We start from the raw sequence: 16,955 nt of genomic DNA on the forward strand, positions 1-16,955 counted from the left end.
TCAGAAAATAAAGTAGTCTGCTTAGTTTATCTACTTCAGACTTTTCTGGGCATGTCTCTCTCTCTGCCGTTACTCAAGGGATGCGCTGTTAGCATGCTGCATTCAGGGGAGCTCAGACAATGAGAGATGCATTCAGGTGCGCTCAGAAACAGGAGTTGCAGGAACAAAAACTAAGCTGGACAGACCATTACAAGTTGAAATAATTGTTCAGTTATATTGACAGCTGTCATTTAAAGAAACACGTTTCGAAAAATCTTCGAAGGAATCTTTTTCAGTCATCTCTTTTCTTCAGTCTTATTTTGTAAAATAAATCGTGAGAGAATCGTATTGTGAGTTGAGTGAATCATTACATCCCTATTAATATATGAATATGCCTAATGCGCTGTCTCCTGGCTCCTGGCTTTTATTAGTTGGAATATTAAAGGGATACGTCATCCCATTAACACTAGGACTGCCAACATTCTAGACCCCGCTCCAAGCGCCGCATATGCAAACCTTTAGTCTATTATATTGTTGGATATATTAGGCTCCGCATTTTAATAAAAACACTGCAAAAAAAGAGATAAACACCAATGTTCCTACTCCTACTTGTTCCTACTTGTTTCCCCGACATAGAGGATATCATTGAACAACACATACGCACGCCAAAAACAACAACAACAACAACAAAAACACGGCTATCTTCTTCAACATTCTTGCAAATCTTCCTGATCCCAACACCTATCATTTAATTTTAGGGAGTGATTTTAATTTTGTGTTAGAGCCAAATGTATATAGATGGAACTCTAAGTTCCCAATTAATGAATCTAAATTTAAAACCACAGTTCACAGTTCACAAGGATGCTTACAAATGATTCAATCCCTGCCACCAAACAATACTATTCTTTCACCTGTCCACCGTTCATACTCAAGGATGGATTTTTTTTTATTGATAATAAAATTTTTCCATTTGTTATCAGCTGTCAACATCATTATATTGTATTTTCTGACCACTCTCCCGTCCAATTAGATATGAGCTTCCCAGATAATATTACATCCCAACTAACATGGCGTCTGAATCCACTACTATCTTATTTACCATTACAAAATGTTATCTCAGATCAAATAGACTTTTTTTCTAATAGTACACCAGGTACTAAGGCCCTCCTTAATACAAGTGTTGGATAATAAATATATAAAGAACAACTGTTATTACAAGCTAGTAATGTGAAAAGCAGTTCTTTTCAGTGTACTGAATCAGTTCAGTACTTCACCACATCTCTGATTGCCAATCAGAACTTATTCAGCTGAAACACGGCCGAACCTTTAGTTCTGCTCGTGATCGTACTGAGAACGGCCGGTGGTGAATAAGAAGCCAATGAGCTGAGCATTTAGTTGGATTGGTGAATATATAAACTGAATTCACTGGAAATGTACTTCTCATTGGCCAATTCCCTGCACATGCAGACACACAGCAAGGGGAGGGGGATGGGGAGGGGGGCATTTCTACAAGTACAAATTTGTTTTGCTACAGACGTCTCGCAAAATGTGTTGCAAAACTCAAGCAGCGCAGATTCACACGAGAAAAGTAGTTTGTGCAGTTGTATCGGCAGATTGGAGAAGTTGTAACCGCAGAGTTGTGGTTATAAAGGATAATGGACACGAGTAATAAAAAAAAACATGTGAGTAAATGTTGGATTACAAGTTTGCTGCTGTCATTTTATTTGTGTAAATATCAGTCTACACATTAGTGACATGAAATTCATTTCACGTGTGAAACATTAAACATTTTTACGTACAAGTTCACTTTTTTTCCTTCAAGCTCTCATCACATTCTAGAAGCTCTCACGTCACAGTCTATAAGCACACATCACATTCTACAAGCTCTCGCATCACATTCTACAAGCTCTCACATCACATTCTACAAGCTCTCACATCACATTCTACAAGCTCTCACATCACATTCTACAAGCTCTCACATCACATTCTACAAGCTCACATCACATTCTACAAGCTCACATCACATTCTACAAGCTCTCACATCACATTCTACAAGCTCTCACATCACATTCTACAAGCTCTCACATCAGTCTACAAGCTCACATCACATTCTACAAGCTCTCACATCACATTCTACAAGCTCACATCACATTCTACAAGCTCACATCACATTCTACAAGCTCTCACATCACATTCTACAAGCTCTCACATCACATTCTACAAGCTCTCACATCAGTCTACAAGCTCACATCACATTCTACAAGCTCTCACATCACATTCTACAAGCTCTCACATCTCATCTCATAAACCAAAACCAATTAAGAAATACCTGTAAATTCTGTGTCTGATTATTATTACAATAAATAATAAACTAATTAGTAGTAAATTTAGAATGTATTATATTAATATAAGTCAACAGCAAAATATTCCTCATTTAGTATCGCAACAAGTTGCGACTAAACCAGTCATATAAAATGTTTTAAATTCTGAAATAACCATTCTCCACAGTGAGGAGATCTAATTTGGGGCTTTTTATGCCTTCATTATAGAGACAGGACAGTGGATAGAGTCGGAAATCAGGGAGAGAGAGAGTGTAGCATGAAATTCCGAAAGGGAGCCACAGGTCGGATTTGAACCCAGGCTGCCCGCTTTGAGCACCGTAGCCTCAGTACATGGGGCACGCTACCAACCACTAGGTCACAAGTGCCAGAAGACCATAATTTCTTGAGCTTTTATTGAACACATATCTCCCATTGCTTTAAAAACAAATTAAACAAGATAATATGGCAACACTACAGTGACACCTCATAACCAAAGAATATAAAACTAGAGCTACACTAAAACAAAGAACCTAGGCTTGGGTCATTTCTAAAAGTGTCTCCTTTACTTTTTGAACAAGACAGCACTGACAAGTGGATGTGTCTTTTTTATTTTTCATGACTAAGACTGAGATTGGCTACATTTGATTATGTTTAGAATTTGCCTTAAATACCATGGCATGTGTTTTCTTGTACCAGGCCGAGTTTATGGTGTACTAGGAAAGCGAGAGGGTCGTGTCCTCCATGAGGAGATGAAGGAGGGGACAGACATGTTTATCATCAAGGCTGTACTACCTGTGGCTGAGAGCTTTGGATTTGCTGATGAGATCCGCAAGAGGACCAGTGGATTGGCCAGTCCTCAACTAGTCTTCAGCCACTGGGAGGTGAGTATAAGATGTGTACTGATTGTGTGTGTGTTTAAGTAACAGAGTGTTGGAAACAGCTTAAATCAGCAAAAAGTCTGTTGTGCTTGCCTTTAGTTGTATTCTTATATGCCTGCCTCAAAATAATCAACTACACTCTGTAGCCTATTGAAATCTGGTTTGGTTAAGTAATCTAAAAACTCAAGTTTATCAACCTATTAGTTTTGGCCATGTCCCATTTCTTCAGATTATTTGAGTCAGTTGATTTAAACATGTACTGCAGGTGACTAAATTTGCAGATTACTTGCAGCTTTTTGGGGGAAAATTGTTGCTCTTTTCATTCCGAATAAACTTGTTACCAGTGAACATAATGAATTGTGAGATGTTCCACCTATGGTCATGAGCTGTGAGTAGTGACCAAAAGAATGAGATCACGAATACAAGGGTTTCTAAGCTCAACCTTAGAGATAGGGTGGGGAGCTCGGTAGTACAGTCGATATCTCCTGGTCGCCCCCCTCTGGAGGTCTTCCGGGCACGTCCAACTGGGAGGAGGAGCTTGAAAACGTGCCTGGGAGGAAGGAAGTCTGGGTCGACGAGACCCGGCACCGAATGAGAGGAAGATAATGTTTTTTTGTTGCCACTGTCCCAACTTTTTGAGTGATTTTCTCTGCAACACCCCGGGAGTGTTTTCATGAAGCATGAGAAAATATGGAATATAAACTGTGGCCTCCAGGGCTAAACAGCAATGTGTGTGTTTGTGAAGCTCCCACTTTTCTTAAAGAAAAGATAAACTTTATTGATCATGAGGTGGTGATGCTGTTAAAGAGTCTGATTAAACAGACTTCATGCACACACTAAGGAGATTGATTGAAAGCACGAGCGGATTTCATAACTGCATTACAAGTATTAATAAGGCGATGAATTATTTGGAGAAAACAGACAAATCTATGTAGAATTATACATTAAACACTCTGATAAAGCTGAAATGAAGTTATCCTTGTGCTCGCCTATGAGACTGGCATTCCACTGAGGCTCTGACGAACGAATCATCAATTACTTGGCTATATGGGGTCAACCATTACATTATTGTTCCTTAAAATAGCACTAGTCATGGACTTCCGATTAGCTGATGGAGTAGTTGGACGCACGTGAAATCGCTCTCCCAGACTACCCTGGGAATACCCTCCCTAGAACTCGAAAAAACAACAATTAACAATTTGGTTATAGATGAGTGGGAGACGAAACACAAAAGGCCTTAAAGGGGAAGAAAAAATGCCAAAATAGCAGGATAAAAGTTCCTCGGCGGCGAAAGCTAACACCGTAGCAGATCAAGCTAGTATCGGCAGCGCAGTTAAAGGTGCAAGCGGGCAGAAAATCCCAGGCTCAAGCTTAGACCCCGAAGATATAATTACAGCGATACAAGACCTAAAGGATGACCTAAAGGGGGATAACAATAACTTGAGAAAATAGCTTAATCGGGTGGGACAACAAATCAAGAGAAAACTAGACGGCCTTTCAACGGAGATGCAGGGTCTGTCTGACCAAGTTGGCGAAACGGAGACACGGGTGGAGCAGGTGGAGGAGTGGGCTGCGGAGGCGACCGAGGCGCTCTGCACCTGCCTGGAACAGCAAAAGGCCCTGCAGCGAAAACTAACGGACCTAGAGTACCGGTCCCGGAGGAACAATATACGCATATTTGGAGTAGCAGAGGGAGAGGAGGGAAACTCGGTACCAAAGTTCATTGAGAAACTCCTTAGAAGCGAGCTGCCTTTACCACAAGACCTGGAGCTAAAAAATACAACAGGCTCACCGTTCTCCTGCCTTTAAACCCTGACCCAAAGCTCCACCGAGACCCATAATAATCAACTTTCAGGAGTATACGACTAAGGAGACGGTTCTAGGTGAAGCTTGGAAAAAAGGGAAAATCCAGCTGGGTAGCAGAACTCTATATTTTGATCATGCTTATGCGACCGAGATCGTAAAAAAGCGCAAAGAGTATATTGGAATATAGAAAGTCCTGAAGGTAAAAGGGATCTGCTTTCAAACACCATACACGAACATGCGGATTCACTGGAACACTGGACCCCGAACGTACGCAAATGCCCAGGAGGTGCTGCGGGATTTAAAGAAGCAAGGATTTCCCGTGGAGGAGCCGATGAGCGCGGAGGGAGCCGGAGGCGGAGGGGAGCGGCTCCGTGAGCTGTTTGGGTGGCAGCGAGCAGCGGGCCACCGGGAGAGAGAGTTGGCTGCTGCCCAGAGAGCGGGGGAACGACTACAGGAGTTTCAGGGGGGATCCGCTGAGCAAGTATGAACGAGGACTTTATCATCATGATCCGATCCGGTATAGTAAAAAAAAAAAAACCCTGAGTTGGCCATTCTTTGTTTACTAAATGCCTGGGAGAGGCGATTTTGTTTTGTTCAGGATGTGTTGGACTGTAAGGATGGATTTAATTTCATTTGACTCTCTACTGACCACCTTTAAGACTGGGCACTCTCTTAGTGAGAGGTTTTTCCCCCGACCTGCCAACGGGGTCACAGGTGAGGAGGAGCAAGAGTCTCCCCCTCTTTTGGAGGTCTGTTCTTGTATGTGTTCAATAGTTCATAACTTTGTTCTTTTTCTGTTACGAGGGGCTACCAAACCAGTTAAGACTTGGCATGTGCACAGTAGGGTCTCATAACCTGAAAATTGTCTCTTTAAATGTGAATGAAAGAGGAGTAGGGTGTTAGCAAAAATGAAAAAGGATAAGATGCAAGTCATATTTTTACATGAGACCCACATGTCAAAACAGTAGCATGATAAATTGAAAAAGTTTGGGTACTCTAACACTTTCTTTAGTTCTTGCAAAAATAGTCGTAAAAGAGGAGTGGTTACACTCATCTCAAACTCTCTTAACTTTGACCTCATCAAAGAAAAGGGAGACAAAGAAGGCAGATATATCATTATAGAAGGAAAAATAGACAACACTGGTCACACTTGTTAATGTATACGTTCCACCTGAGAGCGACAGGAAATTCCTTAAAAACATGTTTGACACAATAGTCTCAGAAAGTGAAGGCATTTTAGTGTGCTGGAGACTGGAATACAGTTCTTAATTACTCTATAGATACAACAAGCAAAATTAGACAGACATCCCTTAAGTCAAAAGACCTTAATATGTTACTTAAAGAAGCAGAGATGTACTATGTCTGGAGGAGCCTTCATGCACAAGAAAAAGACTTTACTCATTACTCAGCTACTAACCACGTGTACTCCAGAATAGACTACTGAACAACATAGATAGATACAGGGTAAAGGAATGCTCAATAGGAACAGCAGACATATCAGATCATAATGCAATCTACCTTACTATTAATATGAATAACAGATCGAAACATACACTCTGGAGACTAAATGTTGGAATTCTAAACAATGATACAGTTTTAAAAGAGGTTAAGAGAGAAATCAGTGACTGTATAAAAGTTATCAACAATGGTCAAGTGGATCCAACTATACTATGGGATACTATTAAAGCGATAATGAGAGGGAAATTAATTTCAAGAACTGCATACTTAACCAAAATGAAGAAGGCAATATACGATGAGTTACAAGAGACACTGAGAGGACTAGAGAAACAGCAACAGGAAAATGGAGATTGAGGACTGACTAACCAAATAAAAGAAACTAAAAAACAAATAGGGGACTTCTTGAATGATGAGCTTGAAAAGAAAGTGAGATTTGCAAGACAAACCTTCTATGAATCAGGTTCAAAAGCAACAAAAATATTAGCGAGACGACGCAGGTCACAACAAATGCAACACTCAATACACATGATTAGAGATCCGGTAACCAATAAAATAACCTATGAACCGCAAGAAGTTCAAGAAATCTTTAAAGACTATTACAAAACCCTATACTCAGTCTGAGGTTGTAGAGGAAGAACAAATAAAACAGTTCCTATTATCGTTAGATCTACCCTCAATAGGAAAAACACAAAATTATAATTTAACTGCACCCATAACAAGAAAAGAATTGGACATAGCGATCAGAAAACTGAAAACAAATAAATACCCTGGGAGTGACGGCTTTCCGAATGAGTGGTATAGGATATTTGAGGAGGATCTCGCGTCTGTAATGCTAGACTCTTTCAACTGGACACTCAATAAAGCAATGACACCACCTTCATGGAAAGAAGCTGTGATATCTGTCATCCCTAAAGAAGGTAAGAATAGATAATGTTTGCGGATCCTACCGTCCAATCTCTATTCTGAACGTAGATTATAAATTGTTTACATCAATAATCTCAGCTAGAATGGAACACTTTTTGCCTGATTTAATAGACGAGGACCAGACCGGATTTATAAAAGAACGACAAACACAGGATAACATCAGGAGAACCCTTCATATTATTGATCAAGTAAACAAACAAAAATTGACAGCAGCCCTGATAAGTCTTGATGCAGAAAAGGCATTTAATAGGGTTAGTTGGCCTTTTTGTACAGAGTGCTAGAAAGACTGGGCTTTAATAACCAATTCATTAAGTGTATTAAATCTTTATATAAAGACCCAACCGCCAGAATCAAAATCAACGGCCATCTGACAAGCAGTTTTAAACTGTTCAGAGGTACTCGTCAGGGCTGCTGCCTGAGTCCTTCTCTATTTGCAATGTTCCTAGAGCCTTTAGCTCAAGCCATCAGACAAAACAAAGAACTTAAAGGTGTCAACATAGCAAGGGAGGAACATAGAATTGGATTATTTGCAGATGACATTATAACTTACCTCCAGGATCCAAATACAACTCTCCCCATACTTATGACAGTTTTAGATGACTATGGTAAGATATCTGGTTATAAACTAAACATCACAAAAACACAGGTACTCTCTCTGAACTACAAACCAAACCGGCTAATCAGTCAGAAATATCATCTGAAATAGGAAGCAAAATCAATGAAGTATTTGGGAGTGCTCAAGACCTGAATAATATATATGAAGCAAATTACAGCATTATTAACAATAAGATACAGAAAGATATGACAAAATGGTCAACACTAGTATTGGACTTTAATTCAAGAATTGAGGTAGTGAAAATGAATGTGTTGCCAAGGTTGCTGTATCTCTTCCTCTCACTACCAGTCAGAGTCCCAGAATCTCAGTTTACAACTTGGGATAAACAAATATCTCGGCTAATCTGGGCAGGTAAAAGACCAAGGGTAAAATTCAAGACTCTTCAAATCGACAGGGAGAACAGAGGTCTAGCTGTCCCGAATCTTAAGGAATACTTTTATGCTGCCCAAATGAGATACATTGTGTGTTGGTGCTCTTCAGAGTACCAAGCTAAATGGAAACATATTGAGCTGAACGTGATGCAGTTTCAACCCCAGGCCAGACTAGGTGGAAAAGAAAGTATAGACAAAAAGTGGACAACTTTATTTTAGAGGGAACACTGAAAACATGGTATGAAGTTGTTAAGAAGTATAAATTGGAAGGGGATAGTAAACTTCTGATATGGCCTTCTCAGAGCCCTAGATTTAAACCTGGAGTGATGGATAATACATTTGCTAAGTGGAGTGAAAAGGGAATAACAGCTATATGTACACTCATAGGGAGAAAAAGGTTTAAAACTTTTGAGAAAGTTAAACAAGAATTTAAGCTAGAGAATGGGGACCTATTTAGGTATTTACAGCTCAGACATTTCTATGATACAGAAATAAAAAAAGAAATCTCAGCTGAAGGTAGCGAAGTGGTTGAAACTCTGATTGGTGCTTACAAAAACACTTCATCAAAGCTTGTTTCTAAACTTTATAGAAGTTTGCAGAAACAAATTGGAAGCAATACATGGTATGTTAAGACTAAATGGGAACTAGAACTGAACACAAACTTGTCAACATTTGTGAAACACAACAGTCGTCCACGAGCTCTAGAAGGTGGAGGGAATTTTGGTGGAAAAATGTTATACGCTTTTTTGTCACACCCCAAATAAAAAATAAGCAACTCGGTACTCCACAGCAATGTTGGAGACAGTGTGGGCAGATGAATGCCAATAACTCACATATTTTCTGGTTATGTGTAAAATTGCAAACATTCTGGGATAGGGTTATTCAGTCTTTTGAAGATATTCTATGTTATAAGATTCCCAGAGATCCCCGGATTGTGTATCTGGGCCTGATTCCTAATGACTTGACCCATAAGAAGGATATCTACCTTTTTAAAATCCTGATTCTTGCTTGTAAAAAGGCCATCACAAGGAACTGGTTGAAAAGTGATCCTCCAAGTCCAGCACAGTGGTTGGCCATTGTGGAAGAAATTTTCTCTATGGAAAAACTGACTCATTACCTGCGAACTCGATCACGGACCCATGATCAACGCTGGATAAAGTGGACTGATTACCAGTATAAAAAGACGGATAGTGATATTTGCTGTGCAGAAAAGACTTAAGAGGAAATATTGAGAGCCCCTCACTACTTTGATGTGTGTTTGTTTATGTTTTGTTCTGCTTTATGTTTGTTAAAGTTGGAAATAACAAAGAGTAAAAAAAAAAATAAAAAAAATAGCACTAGTCATGATCCAACTTAAGGTGATCAGGAATCTCCAGAGTCAATTATCCCTCCAGCGAGCTCTGGGTCTACCCCAGGTCTCCTATTTAGTTGGGGAGGGAAGTACCCAGGAGGCATCCTAATCAGATGCTGTACTCAGAGCTCCCCCCAAATGTCTGAGATCCTCACCCTATCTTTAAGGCTGAGCCCAGCCACCTTCCGCAGGAAACTCACTTAGGCTGTTTGAAAGAAAAAAAGATTGTGGATACAGTCACTACCCATATCTCAAAACCAAAGGGGAAGGTTTGAACAAAGATTGAGCTTTGCCAAAAGGCTCAGCTCCCTCTTCACCACAACGCCCGCATTACTGCCGACACCGACACTGAGCTAATCAGTCTTTCAATCCCGGTCCATCCTACCCTCACTTTTGAACAAGAACCTGAGATATTTAAACTCCCTCACTTGGGGCATGGACGCTCCTACTGACGCTCACTGAGGTGCTGACCGTCACCCCAGCCTCTTTGCACTTGGCTGCAAACCACCCCAATGCCTGCTGGAGGTCCCAGCATGAGGAAGCCAACAAAACGGCGGCTGTGGCTCAGTTGGTAGAGTGATCGCCTGTAAAACTGTAAAAAAAGAGTCCAGCCCCTCTCCAGGAGTTTGGTTCCAGAACCGGTGCTGTGCGTCGAGGTGAGCCCAACTATGTCTAGCTGGTAGCGCTCCACCTCCCGAACCAGCTCCGGCTCCTTCCCCGCCAGTGAGAAGTAGTACCAGTCTGCGCCGCCCGGGATTAGTATGCCCATGCATCGCCTACGCCTGCCAACCGGCTTGGCATGCACTCGACCCCCATGTCCCTCCCTGTGGGTGGTGAGCATACAGGGCGGCACCTCCATGTAGATGTTTCTACATATTATTCAAAATGTTGCTACTTCTGGGCTCCAGGAAACATCAAAGTACTAAGTACTTTATTTTGCTGATACTCTTGAATGTGAATAAAATAATCAAGATATCAGAGTTGACATTAGAATATTGATTCCACTCTCAAAAGTGTTTTGATTTCAGAGCTTGAGTTTTAAATGGTTAGCTTGGCTTAGCTAAAAAACTGGAAGCAGCTTGAAAAAAGTAAACTGGCTTTGTGCAAAATTAATTAAGGGTCCAACAACACCTCTTAAGCCCACTGATCAACATTTTGTATCTTGCTTGGTAGACAAAAAAACACTGTTGAATTTTTGTCTTATACTACTAACCATCACCGTTCTGTTCCTCTCCACTTCTGTCTCACAGGTGATTGCCAGTGATCCATACTGGGTTCCTACCACAGAGGAAGAATACCTGCATTTTGGGGAGAAAGCTGATTCTGCCAACCAGGTCCTCAAATACATGAATGCTGTCCGCCGTCGCAAAGGCCTGTACGTGGAAGAAAAGATTGTGGAGCATGCAGAGAAGCAGAGAACACTCGGAAAGAACAAGTAGAGGAAAAAAATTTTTTTCTAATGAATCAGGTTTTTTTCTTTAAGCATGTTCATGCAAATAAAGATAGCACAAGCTTTGTGGCCCCTTTGATGTCAAATAATGAGTAAATGAATGTGTTGGAATTTAACATCAATTGTCAAGGCTTAAAACATCAGGGCTTTAATCCCCATCATGACCATTAAGATAGAATTATGCATACAGAATTAAATGGCTGGCAAACAACTGTCTCCAGACACTGACGATTAACAAGAAATAAAATATACATTCAAATCATTTGAGAGATTCATATAGAATTGGGCTCCTTTACTTTTCTAACTGCTTTGATGCCAACCATCACCGCCTCTGTGAGAACACATTGCATCCATACAGGTGACATTTTGGCGTACCAGTTTCTGATTACACATTGCAGTTCAGTGTTGCAGAAGCACGAGAGGCACAGCATGTAAACACACTGCATAAGCTTCACAATACACACACTCGTACATGACTACATATTGCTGTTCCATTTGATCAGATTATGAAAACAGTCATTTATATTGGAAAATATACATAAAGCAAAATATTGGGTATTTATTAAGGTATTTTATTATCAAAAAATAGAGGCCAAGGCTAGTGCTGTTTGATTTCATTTATGTCAGATTAAACATAAGGATGTATACACTCAATATTATTGGACTGATGCATGTACTCGAATACTAAAAAGGCCCTCATGTGCTTCGTTAGCATGATTAGAGCTATATCATAAGACTTCACACCTAAAGCTGAGATGAAGAAGAATTAAGTCCCAAAAGAGAGGACCTGTAGAGCTAATTTAATATCTGGGGGATGCGAGATGGTTGTGGGAAAAAAAAGAATAAACTGACATTTTAATAATGAAATAACGTTTTGGACTGAGTTTATTTATGACACCACCTCTACAAGTGACTTCATTTGTCATAGGGCTGTCATAGGGCATGGCGCTTCATGTTTTTCAGCGTTAGTTGCTGCTGTGAACCCTGTCCTTGATTTACCCATGATCAACGTACAATGTAGTCTAAATAAAATATACATATTAATCACATAAATAGGCTGTTTGCCATTCCTATACAGGGTGGTTTTGGGGTTAAGCAAAATTAGCTTATTTACATTAAAAATGGGTCCCTAATGTACATCCAGCCACAAAAACAAGAGTGTGCAGATAGAGACAGACAGAGAGGATGGCAAAAAGAGGGATCACAATGGAAGAAATATCTCCCTTAACCTGTTGAAAATTAATATTAAAAGAAAAAAGTAGCCATGGCTCAGATGGGAGAGTCGATTGCCTCTCAATTGAAAGGTCCAGGGTTCAATCCCTAGCCCAAGTTGCTCGTGCTACTCCAGGGGCAGTGTATGAATGTGTATGAATGGGATTAGGTCATTCTGATGGTCACATAGTTTTACATAGCAACCTCTGCTATCATTGTTAGAAAGGGAAGTTTGCCCTGCGGTGTAAAAGCGCTTTGAGTAGTCAAAAGAAAAGCACACTATACAAGCTCAAGTCCATTTACCATTCACTTATAGCCCTACATCATTTATGATAAAGATAAAGATAAACTTTATTGATCCCCCGTGGGGGAAGTTTGTGCATTACAGCAGCTCAAGAAAACGGGACAGGAATATAATTATTAAAAATAAAAATAGTTAAAAATCAAACATATTTACATCAGTTAAATAAAAAAATACAATAATGGAAAATTACACAGTAACTACACTGGAAAGAGTTATTGTTATTAAAAAAAACTGTAGCATTATTTATGAGTCATGAGGTGTTGATGCTGTTAAAGAGTCTGATTAAACAGTCTGACGGCAGATGGGATGAAAGACCTGCGGTAGCAGTCTGTCTTGGAGGGTGGGTGTCTCAGTCTGCTGCTGAAGGAGCTGATCAGGGCCCCCACAGTGTCATGTAGGGGGTGAGAGGGGTTGTCCATGATGGATGTCAGCTTCACTAACATCCTCCTCTCACCCACCTCCTCTACAGAGTCCAGAGGACAGTCCAAGACAGAACTGGCCCTCCTGACCAGTCTGTTCAGTCTCTTCCTGTCTCTCTCTGTGCTCCCTCCTCCCCAGCAGACCACTGCATAGAAAAGTGTAGACGCCACCACAGTGTCATAAAAAGTCCGTAGCAGAGTCCTGCACACTCCAAAGGACCTCAGTCGCCTCAGCAGGTGTAGTCGACATTGGCCCTTCTTGTACAGGACGTCGGTGTTGTGTGACCAGTCCAGTTTATTGTTGAGGTGAACACCCAGGTATTTGTACGTCTCCACCCTCTCGATGTCCAAGCCCTGGATGTTCACCGGTGCAGTCTGGGGTGACTTCCTGCGGAAGACAATCACCATCTCCTTTGTCTTGCTGGCGTTGAGCTGAAGGTGGTTGAGCTCACTCCAGTCGACAAAGTCCATGATGACCTGCCTGTACTCCTGTTCGCTCCCCTTAGACACACACCCCATGGTGGCTGTGTCATCGGAGAACTTCTGCAGGTGGCAGCTCCCAGAGTTGTAGCAGAAGTCCGAGGTGTACAGGGTGAAGAGAAAAGGTGAGAGAACTGTCCCCTAGGGGCCCCTGTACTGCAGACCACCATGTCAGACTCACAGTCCTGAAGCCTTGCGTACTGTGGTCTGTTGGTGAGGTAGTCCGTTGTCCATGCAGCCAGGTGACAGTCCACTCCCGCCCTCTCTAGCTTCCCCCTGAGCAGTGCAGGCTGGATGGTGTTAAAGGCACTGGAGAAGTCAAAGAACATGACCCTCACAGTGCTGCCGGTGTTCTCCAGGTGAGTCCAGGATCTCTGCAGCAGGTAGATGACGGCGTCATCCACCCCGATGTTCGGCTGGTAGGCAAACTGCAGAGGATCCAGATTTGAAGTCACCAGGGGGCGGAGACTTGAATACTATTTCTACATTTTATTTTGCAATGTCTAGAAATGCTAAAGGGTGTTGTACAGATTTCTAGGGTTTGGGTTGTCAGATTGTATTGTTAACATTAAAAACACTCGCTTTTTTTGCAATCAAATGCCGAAACAACTGAATACAAAGAAAGAGACACACAGAACGAATACACAAAGATGGATACAAGCATACATTTTTCATATTGTAAAAGATTCACTTTTTTCAATTACTTTCGAATGGAGTTCACATGCACACACCTCCACTCCACTCCCATAGTTACACAGCAATAAAGGATATAGAAATGCACTTAAACCAAATAACCATGTACAAATGTCAACAGGGCCACACTTACTACATACACATATAGGCCATTCCATCACCTTCAGTGGCCAGTTAAAACAAACTACCCTGGTTCCAAACCCGATGAAAGACTGAGGAAAATATAACTGTAATTAAACACATTATTTTAATTAATTGCCAGCTCTATCTGCTCCATCACATTCAGCAAAAGCTTGATTTATTCAGTTGATTTTTTGTTTTGCACCCCCTCTCAATGCTTCATGAGCTGTTCTGAGCTTAGCTCAATTCTGTCCACATACTATGGTGGAAGACGAGGGCGATCATACTGTAATTGCCCAAAAGATTACTATTCAAAGCAACAGGATGCAAATTAAAAAGAAAAACACAAAGAAGTCCAGACAATTGTAATAACAGGAACACACTGCAATCAAGAGAATGTACTTCAACAAAGGAAGAATATGCGATTTTTTGATCTAGCAGATGTCGCCCTTGAGCACCAGCATGAAACCAAAACAACTCATGCTGCATTGTTGTGTTAGCATGCTAATGCTAGCGATCTTTATTATGCTTGTATCTTCACACTGCATGTAAATTTACCTGAAATGAGCGTGATCTAGAAACACAGTTAAGCAGTAAGTACAGTATGTTATTCTTCTTTTCTCTAGTCCCTCAATTAAACAACTTTTATATGTGAGGGGATGAGCCGGCCGACCGTCCCGGCAATGTAAACAAACTGAAGCTAGGACTCTGAAAACATCACAAACACTGGGACTCGGGTGTTACACCCATTGTAGACAGTCATGACTCACAGAGTTATTTTCAGAGGATGTACTTGATTTCCATTACATTTTAGTTTGAAAAATCACATATTCTTCCTTTAACAGGAAATGGCAGCTGAGGTTGATCTCCTTAGCAAAACTGTCTTTGTTTTTTATAAACTGATCTCCCATACATGGGATACATGATAATACATGTATCATAAACTTATCTCCAGATACAAACAATGTGATCTGTGCTAACAAAAATAGACAGTCTGTCAATGGGGGTTTTGAGTTTAGAGCTGTATGGCTGGGCAGTGAGAGAGAGAGAGAGAGAGTGGGTGGATGAGTAGGTGTAAAGCGAGTGGTTAAAGTAGGCAGGTGGAGGAAGCAGTGTCTTCTGCATTGCTTCTGTGAGTTCAAATGTAGCTTACTGTCAGGTTTCCAATGTTCAGTAGAACTAGGAAACATGTTCATGAGATGCCAAGAATTAAAAATGGACAGAGAGATGGATTAAAAAAAATGAAAATCAATAAAAAGATCCCTCTACTATTTTCCATCTGCTATTACACTGCATGTCAAATTCCCCATACAGACACTGAAGGCTGTTAAGTTTAGTGCCCTCATCATTATATGTATTGACGATACTGGAAAGATGATTTTTGTTCTGAACAGAAAGGTTACCATACCATGAGATAAAACAAAAGTTTCAAATTGACTCGATAAAAGATCGGTAGAATAAAACCATCAGTGTCTTGTCCACATTAAAAGTGTTCATTCTGCGCAGAAAGTAGAGTCTCTGAAGGCCCTCTTGTCTTCTTGTCATGATTTAAGTTTTTATCAATCACAGTGCCCAGGTACTTGTAACACTCAACATTCTCTACAGGTGTGCATTTGATCATAGGAGGGAGGGTTGAGTGGGAGATTTTTTGAAAATCGATCACCATCTCTTTTGTTTTTTTAACATTGATCTTTAAGAAGTGGTAGTCGCACCACTCCACAAAGTCCTTCACAACAGGCCCGTGATCAACCTCTCCGCCCTGGAGCAGACTGATTAAAACAGTATCGTCCGCAAACTTCAGGAGATGCCTGTTGTCATAGGTGCTCCTACAGTCGTTTGTATAAAATATACAATAAAGGGGCCAGGACACACCCCTGGGGTGAGGCTCAAGTCTACTTCTCACTTCTCCCTATAACTGTATGCTCTTCCAGTAAATCATCTTAATTTACATCCTCACCTGGGAATATTACTTCAATTCACTTAATTTAAAAAAAAAAAAATTTGTTGGTGAAAACAACACATTTGGTTCAAAAGAGCCACAATTTGGAAAATGTAATTTGACACCATAGGCCAGGGATGGGCAACTGTTGTCACAGCAAGGGCCACATTCATTTTATTCTCACTGCCAGCGGGCCAAATTGTAGGATACAAAAACGATTACAGTCAATTATGAGTGATCGAATATTATTATGGACATATTTCTGGTTTTCATGATTTCATGCCAGATTTTGTCATGTTTTCTTCATGTTTCCAATTAATTGACCTGACCCCACCAGTTGCCCACCCCTGCCATAGGCTGATCAACTATTTGAATTAATATGAAAAGGTATAAAGAGCTAGAGAGGCTCTTTATACCTTAATAGAAGTAATAGAAGGATGGTGAATGCTGTGGTGCATTGTGGGCCTGCAGTTTCAGCTGCCCTGCTGCTGTGATGCTTGGCTCACCCAGTGTCTGGCAGGCAACCAATAGCAGCTCAAGGAAGAAGGTCCAGTGTGTCAGAGTAAACGGGGAGGGAAAGACTGAGAGGGAGGAGATAGAGATCTAAGGAGGATGAGAGGAAGGCGGAAGAAGG

General features: G+C 40.9%; 1 protein-coding gene across 2 annotated transcripts in view; it reads left to right on the plus strand.

The window, feature by feature from the left end:
- The window catches only part of efl1 (elongation factor like GTPase 1), a 78,332-nt gene extending 66,916 nt beyond the window's left edge, over nucleotides 1-11,416 (plus strand). For both annotated transcript variants that reach the window (XM_020641431.3, XM_020641430.3), the window contains exons 22-23: nucleotides 2,997-3,181; nucleotides 10,955-11,416. In XM_020641431.3, the coding sequence (XP_020497087.2) occupies nucleotides 2,997-3,181; nucleotides 10,955-11,143 (374 nt within the window). In that variant the 3' untranslated portion in view covers nucleotides 11,144-11,416. The remainder of the gene's footprint in view (nucleotides 1-2,996; nucleotides 3,182-10,954) is intronic.
- Nucleotides 11,417-16,955: the final 5,539 nt, after the last annotated feature.

This window comes from Labrus bergylta, chromosome 3 (genome assembly GCF_963930695.1).
Source record: "Labrus bergylta chromosome 3, fLabBer1.1, whole genome shotgun sequence".
NCBI lineage: Eukaryota > Metazoa > Chordata > Actinopteri > Labriformes > Labridae > Labrus > Labrus bergylta.